A 13035-nucleotide genomic window follows, 5' to 3' on the forward strand; every position below is an offset into this window, starting at 1 on the left:
CGGAGTAGCATCAGCTCCGGCGATATGGCAAAGAGCGATGGAACAAGTCCTGCAAGGGATTCCGGGGACTCAGTGTTACTTGGACGACATCCTAGTGACAGGTGAAAATGACAGTGAACACCTTGCCAACCTAGAGCAGGTGCTCACTAGACTACGTGAACATGGGCTACGAGCCAATCGCCGCAAGTGCGAGTTTTTTTAAACAGATATCGTATTGTGGCCACGTGATTGATGGAGGGGTTGCATAAGTCCCCTGACAAAATTGAAGCGGTAGTTAAGGCTCCAGCGCCTGAAAATGTGTCGCAACTGAGGTCATTCCTCGGATTGGTGAATTACTACCATAAGTTTTTGCCGAATTTGTCCACAATTCTGCATCCACTGAACGCCCTACTACGAACGGGAGTAGCATGGAAATGGAGCGATGAATGTAAGCGGGCCTTTCAGAAGAGTAAGGACCTAACCACTTCAAGAGAAGTATTGGCTCATTACAACCCATCACTACCGATAAGACTGGCTTGTGATGCGTCTCCCTACGGCATTGGGGCAGTACTGTCACATAAATTCCTTGATGGTTCAGAGAGGCCGATAGTTTTTGCGTCACGCTCGTTAACTTCAGCCGAGCGTAACTACGCCCAGATTGACAGAGGCCCTCAGCCTGGTGTGGGGGGTGAAGAAGTTCAATCACTACCTGCACGGTCAGAAATTTACTCTACTAACTGATCATCAACCTCTCGTCTCCATTTTCAACCCTCAGAAGGGCGTACCGATAATGACGGCACAACGGCTACAGAGGTGGTCCCTTTTCCTAGGGGCACACCAATATGACATCGAGTACAAAGGAACTAAACAGGATGGGAATGCTGATGGACTGTCGCGCCTACCGTTGCCGATGGTGGAAGAACTGGCAGTGGATCCAGTGAAGTTATTCCACTCGACTATAGTCGAATGTCTCCGTGACGAATGCAAACATAGAAAAGGAAACACGAAATGACCCGACACTCTCCTGGGTCTATGATTTAACGGTGAAGGGATGGCCAGCACATGGCGAACCACTGCTGCCAGCATTCTCGCCGAGAAGAGAACAGCTGTCAGTGTGCAGAGGAACCTTGATGTGTGGATCCAGAGTAGTAATTCCACCCAAATTGAAGGATAGAGTGCTCAATGAGCTTCATGAGGGTCATCTGGGAGGGGTAAAAATGAAGAACTTAGCCAGAGTGTTTGTGTGGTGGCCGGGAATCGATAGAGAAATTGAAGAGGTGACCAAGAGCTGTACAGGATGCCAGAAGGTCCAAAACGCCCCACCACAAGCCCCTCTACATCCATGGGAGTGGCCCTCATCTCCATGGCAAAGGGTGCACATTGATTTTGCTGGTCCCTTTATGGACTCGATGTTTTTAATTGCAGTGGATGCACATTCAAAGTGGCCAGAGGTAATAAAAATGTCCTCAACCATCACAGAAAAAACTATCAGTCTTACGAACCATATTCGCTAGGAATGGGCTGCCTGAACAGATTTGCTCTGACAATGGACCACAGTTTGTGTCTGAAGAGTTCCGGAGGTTCTTAAAGAACAATGGTGTTAAGCATTATGCATCCGCCCCATATCATCCAGCCACTAATGGATTGGCCGAGAGGTTTGTTCAAACATTCAAGAAGGCTATCAAGGCAATGTGTAATGAAGATATACCCCTACAACACAAGGTGGATAACTTCTTGTTTGCCTACCGGAATGCGACACATGCAGTTACCAACCAAACTCCAGCCATGATGTTCTTCAATCGAAGACTACGATGCCGCTTGGATTTGGTTAAGCCAAACGTCAGAAGAGATGTGGCGAACAGGCAGTTTCAGAATATGAATGAAAGGCCGACCAGGAGTTTTAAGATAGGTCAACCAGTTTTGGCCCGGGACTACCGCATAGAGAAATGGCAGCCAGGAACGATCTGTACACAGCAAGGACCTCTAATGTATACCGTGTACGTTGGAGAGAGCATTGTAAGACGCCATGCGGACCAGATTCTAGAGTCACTGGAAAACGTCAACTCCACACCACAATCTGATACACCTGGCGATGAAACCGAAGTACCAATTGCATCTACCGCAGAATCGGTGATATTGGAAGCAGACGAACCAAACGACGACATTGATCCCGACTCAACCTTGCCAGAAGAATATCCCAAAGAGGCGTTATCCAGACAGAATCAGGAAGCCTCCTCAAAGACTGAACTTATAATTGCTTAACTTCAACCAATGTATCTAGCAACCGTAATTGTAATTAGTTATTATTTAGTTGTTAAATGAATGTTATGTACTGTTTATCTAAAAAGGGGAGGAATTGTTGTGTATGTACCTTTAAGGGAATAACTGGTCTCAGACTGCAGTACTGGCAGTGACCACCCCTGTATAAAAGGCCCCAGCAGGCTTCTGTAGTTGTAGTTTCAGTTTCCAGGTTGTCTCCATTCAGTAAAGACTTGTTATAATCAACTCCTGCAGTCCGTGTCTCAATTATACACGGACATAATAAATTCATACTCCGGAAACAATACCTCAATAACCGGAAATGTTGCCGAGTCAGAGTCTCCTGCGGTGGCCGAGTTAGTCAGTGGGGGTAGTTCTCCAAACTGCCACTACTCGGCTTCTTGGCGTTGTCGGAAGTCCGAACACCTTAACAGGAGTCTGACTCTCCCGCGCTGCCGGTAGTCTCTTCCAATCTTCCACCATCCATTTAACACAACATTCTGTAGGTGAGTACCCAATTATACTGCACATTTCTTATTTTTTAATTTTTGTTTGTTAAAAATAGCCTCGGTAGATATACCTCTACGTCATCCGGAATTTTTAATCAACCGGCACCATCCTGGTCCCGTTGGTGCTGGATACAAAAGAGTTTCCTGTACTAGAAATGCGAGGGTGTACAGATCAGGAAAGGATGAACAGGCTGGGTCGCTTTTCTCTTGAAAAAAGGCTGAGGGGTGACCTAATAGAGGTCTTTAAAATTATGAAAAGTTGTGATAGATTGGATAGAGAGAGAATGTTTCCACTTGTGGGGAAGAGCATAACCAGAGGCCATCAATATAAGATAGTCACCAAGAAATCCAATAGGGAATTCAGAAGAAACTTCTTTACCCAGAGAGTGGTGAGAATGTGGAGCTCGCTCCCACAGGGAGTGGTTGAGGCGAATAGTATAGATGCATTTAAGGGGAGGCTAGACAAGCCTATGAGGGAGAAGGGAATAGAGGGTTACGCTAATAGAGTTAGACGAGGAAAGACGGGAGGAGGCTCGTGTGGAGCATAAACGCCGGCATGGACTGGCTGGGCCGAATGGCCTGTTTCTGTGCCATATATCATATGTAATGATATAAATGCTTTGAATAAAGAAATACCAACTTTCAGCAGAACACTGGAGTGAAGGGAGTCACGGTCAATTCAGTGCATTGCCCCATTTTCCTAGTGGAATAAACTGCTCAAGTATCTGATAACTATGGTTGAATTTTCAGAGTTCTCAAATAAGCAATTTGCTGCAAGGTCTGTATAGTTACTCAAACATCCACTCCTCATCGCCAATGGAGTTTAGAATATTTAATAACAGAAATTATTACAGCATCTACTGCTCTCCCAGCACAGGGGTTCATTGCAATATTAAAAAATCCTGTTGATACCTCTTCTAGCCTTTCTTCGGAAAAGGGCCCATCCCCAGTCTCTGGTTTGTTGATTTTGTTCCAGAAGTCCTCACCATAGTCATCCTCTTCAACCACCTCCTGTGAACTCAAGGCTTCACTTCCTGGAAATTAATCAAACAAACCCCCAACTGTCAGTCAACGGTCACATGTGCTCCTTATAGACTGCATGTGAATTAAAGAAAAGATGGATTCACTACAGGTCCACTCACAAGTAAAGGAGTATTTTTTGTTACAAAGACTACAATTTTGCTGGGGTACAGTATAGTATAGTGAACTAGCACACCAAGGGATTTAGATTGAATCAGCCATACTGCTGGGTTGAAAAGTCTCCTCTTTCTGCCAGCTGCACAGTTCGTGAAATGACCTGGGGCAGTTTCAGCTAAAATCTTAGAAAAATTCAAAAAAAATTGAAAATATAAAAAGATGTCTGATCTGGATAACGAATTGGTCAGTGACCTGAAATCTTGTGTCCCATTGGTAGATGGCAATGATTGGTCCCCGCTAACCACATGACGAATGCTGTATCACATGGGCACAATCCCTGCACTCTTGGCATGGGTCTTCATCCAGCCTTCCAAATCCCCCAAACCCCCTCATAGAAACATCGAAGATAGGAGCAGGAGTCGGCCATTCGGCCCCTCGAGCCCACTCTGCCATTCAATGAAATCATGGCTGATCATCCAAATTCAGTACCCTGTCCCTGCTTTCTCCCCATACCCCTTGATCCCTTTAGAACCTCAATGGGAGATATACAGGAGAAGGAGAAAAACAGGTAAATAGAGATGACCTGAGAGATGGGGAGAGATTGAATGAGAAAGTGGGAGATAAGCAGCAACAATAGTATTTTAAATATTTGACATATCTTTGGAGCCTATAAACAAACTCAAATTGAGATACTGTATTTCCAGGGGCAGCTTAATGGAGTCAAAGCAGCAAACTTAAATCACTGGTGCAAACATCAAATACCCAATGTCAAAAAATCCAGTTTGACATTCATATGGCTGAGGAAAAGAAGTAACCTTAGTATGTAGCTGGTTAAAAGGAAAAGAGACTTGTAAAGATCTACTGCTGCTCTGCATAATTCTGGGCAAGTGGGAGATATCAGTCTATTTTTTTGGAATGTCAGCCCAATAATGTATAAAAATGTCCTTCAATGTAAATGCTTTTTGTATGGTTACAGACAGGTATACCTTCCAGGTCCAATGCACTCTCACTGTTGCCTGGAAGCTCCTCAGTTTGATTTTCAGGTTCCTGAGTCAGACCATTCTCTTCCTCGGTCTGTGTGCTTTGGTCTTTCAACAGCATTTCATCCAAGGTTTTCAATTCTTCGGAGATCTTTTCTACTTTGCGTTTGGTGTCAGCTAAAAGCAATGTTGGGGGGGAAAAGAGAGTGTCAACTGCACAGAAATCATTACAAAAACATTATTTTCATAAACAGCAATCGAGGCCTAGAATGAACCTCAGGGCTAAAGTTGGGTGCCAGACCACAACCTTAGGCTGGAGCAGGTAGCAGATCAGAACTGTACTTGTAGAGATGTAGGAGAAGACATTACTACCAACTAATAAATGAGCCACTGTGAAAGTCACTGATCGTCAACACCTTCACTGAAGCGTACGAGAGCACGGACCTTACACTAAACATCCGTAAGACAAAGGTCCTCTACCAACCTGCCCCCACCACACAGTACTGCCCCACGATGATCAAAATCCACGACGGGGCCGTGGACAATGTGGGCCACTTTCCATACCTTGGAAGTCTACTGTCAACAAGGGCAGACGTCGATGACGAAGTCCAACACCGCCTTCACTGTGCCAGTGCAGCCTTTGGTTGCCTGAGGAAGAGTGTATTTGAAGACCAGGACCTCAAACCCAGCACCAAGCTCAGTCTACAGAGCAGTAGTGATACCCGCCCTCCTGTATGCTTCAGAGACATGGACCATGTACAGCAGGCACCTCAAAGCACTGGCGAGGTACCAACGCTGCCTCCGCAAGATCCTGCAAATCCATTAGCAGGATAGGCACACCAACGTCAGTGTTCTCGCTCAGGCCAACATCCCCAGCATCGAAGCCCGATACGAGACTCCCAAAACAAGCGCTCTACGCGGAGCTCCGACACGGCAAGAGAGCCCCAGGTGGGCAGAGGAAACGCTTCGAGGACACCCTCAAAGCCTCTTTGAAAAAAGTGTAACATCCCCGACACCTGGGAATACCTGGCTCAAAACCGCACAAAATGGAGGAGAAGCATCCGGGAAAGCGCCAAACACCTCGAGTCACTTCGCCGGGAGCAAGCGGAAGGAGCGCACGTCAGCCCAAGAAACCCACCCACCCGCCCCTTCAACCACCGTCTGCCCCACCTGTGACAGAGACTGTAGGTCCCGCATTGGACTCATCAGTCACCCGAGAACTCATTTTTAATGTGGAAGCAAGTCATCCTCGGTTCCCGAGGGACTGCCTAAGAGGAGAAGAATCATCCAGTCAGGAACAAGTTTATCCTGGGTTGAAATGTACAAACACTTACAACACAAACTAAGTTACAAATCAAAAATAACTTGCATTTACCATTAAATATTAATAAAACATTGAGTGTTTGTGTGGCTACAGCAATTACACTTTGAGCTAGCATTGCTTACTGAGCAGAATATCCAGCCAAACACTGACAATTTGTTTCATATCAGCAGACAAGATGGCTAGTCTTTCTGCAGAGACTGCAAATACTTTCCAGCTTACACAGTTCTTAACTCCTATAAGCACTGGTTTTCCATTTTAGCAAGAGACAGACAAGCAAAGGTCAGGGTGCTCTAAAAATCTAGAATTAGACAATGAGCAGCTTTTAATTTGGTGTGACTGTGCGCATAAATCCTCGGCAGGTAGCACTTCATTTTTGTAAGCAGAAAATGACTGCGGTTCAAATGGATTTCTCAGAAGTAAAGGAGAGCTGGATTAGCAGCCTGTTGTAAGCATACCTTATGGCTTGAGGCAAGGTCACAATCCCAGGTTGCTTCAGCAGCAGAATATGCAATGCAGCTCAAAAACTTTACATTTAAAAAAAATGCAATATTTAAATTAACAAGTTATTTTTTCTACCATCATATTGTGGAATTTTGATAATTCTGCTCCAGATAAATGTCTGTTTATTTTAACTTGGTTATCCCTTTCTATTCGAGGCTCCCAATACTAACCGAATGTTTTCCTCAAAGACCAAAGGCTATTAAAATATTTGATTGTTAAATGTAAAAATGAAAAATCCAGTTGCACAGTATAGGACAGGCTGGTATACCCAATTGCAGCTCATTGCAATTCAGGGAGGCTGGGTTCTACTTGTATAAATATATCAAAAACTACAGGCCCAGTTAACTACCAGTTCTCTCTTCCTCCGGAGGAACAGGTGACTTTGAACCAATGTTCCCTGTAATTTTTTTGTGCACGGTCCCTTTAACTGGCTGGGCAGCCCATTCAAATTTTCATGTATGTGCTGTTTCTTCCATGGAAGTGCCTGTGAGCAGCCCGAGTGGGACCTCCAGACCGCTGCACAGCTTAACGGGAACATTGCTTTGGGCCTATGGGTCCCAAAGCTCTCCACCACTGGGGATTTTCCTCGCCTCATGTCTGGGTCTGTTGTAGACTCATTGATAGAGATTGATCGCTGTGATTAATCAACAATTCCATTATCGTTTATCATGTGACTGCCAGGATGGTAGATGAACTAGATGGACCTTAGTACCATGTTCCTATAAACTGAGCCATCAGAGAAGCCACAGTTTGATTCTTCACAAGATGATTTTGCTGCTTTTTAGATGTAGTTAAGAAAACGGCACAACCTTGGGATCACTAATGAGAAACGTGTGCCATGTTCCAGAGCCAAATCCAAAAACAGTAATTTATTCCAAGTCAGACCTGCTGTTAGTGAGTTTAAAGAACAGGAAGATTGCAAACCATCAATGATAGTTCACTTTCAGTGATCTATGGAGGAGCCGTAAATGGCTTAAGAACAGATTTTTAAAAAACCAACACATGCACAAGGAACACATTTCCCACAAAGTGATACCAAATGGATATCCAATCATGTCAGACCTAGATTATGGCCCAGAATGTCAATGCCCAGCAGAACAAACAAACATTGCATATTTCCTTTTTGCAAGATTGGTTTAATATTGATGGGACAGTGAGAGAGAGAAAAGACAGAAGGAACTAGATATATAGCACAAAGTAAAACAAGCTGATCCAACGGGAGTGACAGGAGGTCTGACTGTCAAGTGGACACGTACACACTATGTGGGTGAAAATGGACATTCTAATAAGCTGCTGTCGCTTACTCAGCTACGGAAGTCAAAAGCTTGAAATCTTAGTTTCACCATTATAAGTCAGTTCTGAAATTCAGCCCAGGCTTTTGTTTTGTTTCAATACATCAATGAATCATAATTTATAAATATATTATGGTTGGACGTTGGAATCAATTCCAAGAAGTGATTTGGAGCTTTTGAGAAGGCAAGTGCAGATGATGAAGCATTCAATATTAAAAAACTCCTCACCCAAGTTCAATTTTTGTTTTTAATATCTAATTTTTTTTAAAGTATTCTTTTCACTATCCTGCAAGACCCAACTCTTCAGACCTGTTCAGCTGATGTCAGTGACCAGACCTGGGAGCAAACAGCTCCACTGGGAATAATGTGGACTGGCATCATATCTGCTCCTTGATGCAGAATCAATAGGCATCCATGCTAGGAAGAGATAAAAAGGGCAGGTCAGAGCATCCAACTGAAGGAACGCCAATATTGAAAGCAAAGATCTCTACAGCAAAGGGAAATGAGACTTCCACAAGGTAGGCGTTTTGTTTTTTCTTTAAAATTCATTGAGGGTGAGGAGGAGGGGAGAGGAAAGGAAGTATTTCATACTGAATACATGTCCCATACACACACCCCATCTCATTTAATGTTGCTTCATTGCCTATAGATTGGACACAAACCCTCATTACTGCCCAGTTCCTGTTCACTACCACAACTGCCCTCTTGGTACCAAAGTCACAAGCACAAAGCATTACTGTAGGATAGATCAAAAGGTCTAAAATTCACAGAGTGGCCATAGCACCAAGCTTCATTGCAGAAACACAGCCATTACAAGTACACTTTCATAAGGAAATACAACAGTGTATAAAATACTGGGGTCAATACAAGTCTACTTGTGTGTACTAGTTAATCCATCCTTGTTGCATTGAAGGCATTAAAATTTCAGTACTTACACACTTGGGCCTTGACATACGCGACATACTGCTCTGGACTGAGGGCAGGTTGACATTGAATTGGTTGAGGCTTGGAAACAATAGTGGGACGCAAGTAAGGGTGGTGGCAGATCCGAGTGGTGTGCACCGTTAGCACATAATTACATGACTGAGGCTCATCCACTCGAGCGATGTAATCTCCTGATCCTTCCTCGCACATAAACTATTAAAAATACAAGAAAGAAATTAGTATTAATATTTATTATTGGTAAATTTAATGTCATTTATACAGTACATCTACCCCCTCAATCAATAGCCCCTCTCCTTCAAAGCAATTCACCATTTCAGGGTTTTCCCAAACTCTAGGGAGCTGATCCACAGATATGGTCCCAGACACAGCAAGGAGCAGCTCCATATAGAAACCTGGAATTGTGGAGCTGGGATTGGTTGGATGCCAACTTGGGAGACACCTGGGCAAGGGAGTGTCAGGACTGGCTGAATACAGAGCTCTACCCAGCCAATACTGACCTTTCCTGCCTCCAATGGCTCGGAATCAACTGCCAGATTTCTCAATGGAGCTGTTCCTGTAGTCTAAAATCACAGCGATTCGCTGTTTGTGCTGGGGAGTCAAGCAACAGTGACAATTTTAATTAGCACCTACAAGTTTTTTAAAACCCCCACCCTTCTATGTATTTTGATTATAGGAGAGGCACATCACCGACTTGAAAGACTGCAGGAGGCTGGTGTCCAGTCAGTATTTCTGTACACTGCGGAAAGCTCAACTAGCATGAAGATGTAGAAGCACATACAGATGCTTTTAGAATGAGTTATGGACAATGTTGGGCATCTTTTGGGAGGGAAGTGTGACCAACAAAAAGAGGAACCGAGTTTTAACAAAAACTTAGACCGGGAGGCACGATGACAAAAGGACCAAACGCGGACAGTTGTTCCATGGAGATCCTGTTGGCATCAAAATAACATCTGTTGCTTCCTTCACACAGCATACCAATTACCATAGGGATCTATTTGCTGAAGGGAAAGAGGAGCAAGGGGTGAAAGATGGATGGATGCTTGGATACATTAAAGCTAATCACAAGATATCCATGTCTAGTCACGTTCCTCTTTAAGTAGGCTTCACTTTAAAGTGCTGGTGTTTTTTCACTCCAACTATAAATCTCACTTTCCCCCCTTCCCTCAACATTTGCAGCGCTGTACTATAGACAGAGAGCGTGTACTACAGGCATGCATGCATTTAGTGACACCATGTGGAGAATTTAGGTATAGCACTATATAAAACACTAGCACTGCCCTATCTGAAATGGAAAAATGCAGGCAGGTCGGTGAAGCTACACCCATTATGTTAATGTTACACCTATAGTACGCCAGTCTTGGGTCTCCTAGTTACTCCAAGACCATCTTAAACCAATCTCTATTGGATTTAGTTTTGCTCATTTGAAGCATTATCCAACTATTAATCCACAATGACACATGCACACCACCTTAAACAGGTTGTGGTTAGAGGAGTTTCATAGATTGATACAGCACAGAGGGAGGCCATTCAGCCCATCATGCCTGTGCTGGCTCTTTGGTAGAGCTATTCAATTAATCCCACTTCCCTGCTCTTTCCCTATAGCCCTGTAATTTTTTCCCCTTCAAGTATTTATCCAATTCCCTTTTGAAAGTTATTATTGAATCTGCTTCCACCGCCCTTTCAGGCAGTGCATTCCAGATCACAACAACTCGCTGTGTAAAAAAATGTTTCCTCATGTCGCCTCTGGTCCGTTTGCCAATCACCTTAAATCTGTGTCCTCTGGAGTCCAGCCAAAGTTAGAGCTCCGTGGATGATTAAAGATATAGAGATTAAAATGAAACCGAAAAAGGAGACAAATAAGGTTGATAATACAGTAAAGACCAAAATTAATACAGAAAGTACAGAGGAGGTCTAAAAAAGGGAATAAGAGGGACACAGAGAATGAGAATAGATTAGCAGCCAACATAAAAGGGAACCCAAAAGTCTTTTATAAACATATAAATAGTCAAAGGAAGGGTGGGGTCAATTAGGGAACAAAAAGGAGATCTTCTTGCAGAGACAGAAGGCATTGGCTAAGGCACTAAATGAGGACTTTGCATCTGTCTTCACTAGAGAAAAGAGGATGCTGCTAATGTAGCAGTAAAAGCAGAGATGGTAGCAACATTACATTGGATTAAAATAGATAAAGAGGAAGAACTGAAAAGGTTGGCAGTGCTCCAAGTAGAAGAGTCACTTGGTCCGGATGGGATGCATCCTAGGTTCGTGAGGGAAGTAAGGGTGGAAATTGCAGAGGCTCTGGCCATGATCTTCCGATGCTCCTTCGCTATGGGAGCGGTGCCAGAGGGCTGGAGGATTGCAAGTGTTACATCCTTGTTCAAAAAAGGAGGGAGATAAACTCGGCAACTACAGGCCAGTCAGCCTAACGTTGGTGGGGGAAACTGTTTGACAATAATAAGAGGGCAAATTTAATTGCCACTTGGAAAAGTATGGGCTAATAAATGAAAGCCAGCACGGATTTGTTAAAGGCAACTTGTTTTGTCAAACTTGATTGAGTTCTTTGATAAAGTAATGGAGAGGGTTGATGAGGGTAGTGCAGTTGATGTTGTGTATACGGACTTTCAAAAGGCGTTTGACAAAGTACCACATAATAGACTTGTAAGAAAATTAAAGCTCATGGGATTAAAGGGACAGTAGAAGCATGGATACAGAATTGGCCAAGGGGCAGGAAGCAGAGAACAGTGGTGACCGGTTGTTTTTCAGACTGGAGGGAAGTATAGTGATCTTCTCCACGGGTCAGTATTAGGACCACTGTTCTTATAAACCACCTGGGTTTGGGCATACAGGACATAATTTCCAAGTTTGCAGATGTCACAAAACTTGGAAATGTAGTAAACAGTGAGGAGGATAGTAACAGACTTTAGCAGGACACAGACAGACTGGTGAAATAGGCAGACACATAGCAGATGAAATTTAACACAAAAGTGTAAAGTGATACAATTTGGTAGGGAGAATGAGGCGCAATGTAAACTAAATGGTACAATTTTAAATGGGGGTGCAGGAACAGAAAGACTTGGGGGAGTATGTAAAAAATCTTTGAAGGTGGCAGGAAAAGTTGAGAAGGCCATTGAAACAGAGTTTGCCAGAGTCGCTCATTATTCATGCTGTTTGTACATGTTCGTGTTTTTGCTCCGCTCCCTATGGGTCTCCACCCACAAGAGGGGGCAAACAAGAGCACAAACATATACAAACAGCGGGATACTGGGGATTTACTGCACAAGAGACTATTATGCAGAAGGCCAGATTGCCTTCAATATTGAACAGTTAGCGATGGGTCAGCATACAGGGAAGTCTTTCATCTTAAAGGCCTTGGCTGGAATCCAGCAAGACTGCTGGATTGAAAGTCCCCACTGACATCTTTAATGGTCTGAAAAGAAATGAGTTTGAGCAGCCTACTGCACAATGCTCACTCAAGCGTGCCACAAGACCAGCTGATGTGGAAAAAAAAAAAATTATTCCCCACCCATAGTTGCCCTGAGGGCATTATGGGACTGGAGTTGCACACAGGCTGGACTGGGTAGGGGTGACACGTTCTCTTCCCTGAAGGACGTTCGTGAACCAGTTGAGTTCTTATAACCATCCACCCTCTCAGCTGGTCTCCTGGTGCCAGCCCACAAATCACCACATTTACTGAATTCAATTTCACAACTTGCCCTGGTGGGATTGGAACTTCCAGGTTGCTAGTTCAGTACTGTAACCACTAGGTTAACCGACCTTTTATGAATGTCACACTGACACAATGGAATTAGCAGGTCACTCTTCGGTTGGGGTCACGACATGCTGCTGAGGCAAAGGGAATTTAACCCTTGCTACACCTGACCAGAGTACTTGGTCAGGTATAGCATGAGTTAAATTCCCTTTGCCTCAGCAGCATGTCGTGACCCCAAAGAGTGACCTGTACTGGGATAAATGTTCCATTTCTAAGCACCGATATCGCTCATCTTAAGCAGCAATACAAAAAAAAATACAAAAGTAAATGCTGCAACATTAAAATAATCTGGAAAGGAAGTTTTTTTTGAACCAAATGAAGCCGATTTCTGTCCTTCGACCAC

The 13035-nt window shown here is 43.9% G+C and overlaps 1 protein-coding gene across 1 annotated transcript in view; it reads right to left on the reverse strand.

Annotated features, from left to right (window-relative positions):
- Positions 1 to 13035, reverse strand: part of os9 (OS9 endoplasmic reticulum lectin) — an 86296-nt gene that overhangs the window by 39795 nt on the left and 33466 nt on the right. Inside the window, exons 6-8 of the mRNA XM_085972606.1 lie at positions 8917 to 9118; positions 4871 to 5041; positions 3660 to 3781 (exon numbers count right to left, since the gene is read on the reverse strand). Of these exons, the coding sequence (XP_085828732.1) occupies positions 3660 to 3781; positions 4871 to 5041; positions 8917 to 9118 (495 nt within the window). The remainder of the gene's footprint in view (positions 1 to 3659; positions 3782 to 4870; positions 5042 to 8916; positions 9119 to 13035) is intronic.

The sequence above is a fragment of the Somniosus microcephalus genome, chromosome 33 (assembly GCF_052327205.1).
Source record: "Somniosus microcephalus isolate GS21.2 chromosome 33, FLI_Smic_1.0, whole genome shotgun sequence".
Lineage (NCBI taxonomy): Eukaryota > Metazoa > Chordata > Chondrichthyes > Squaliformes > Somniosidae > Somniosus > Somniosus microcephalus.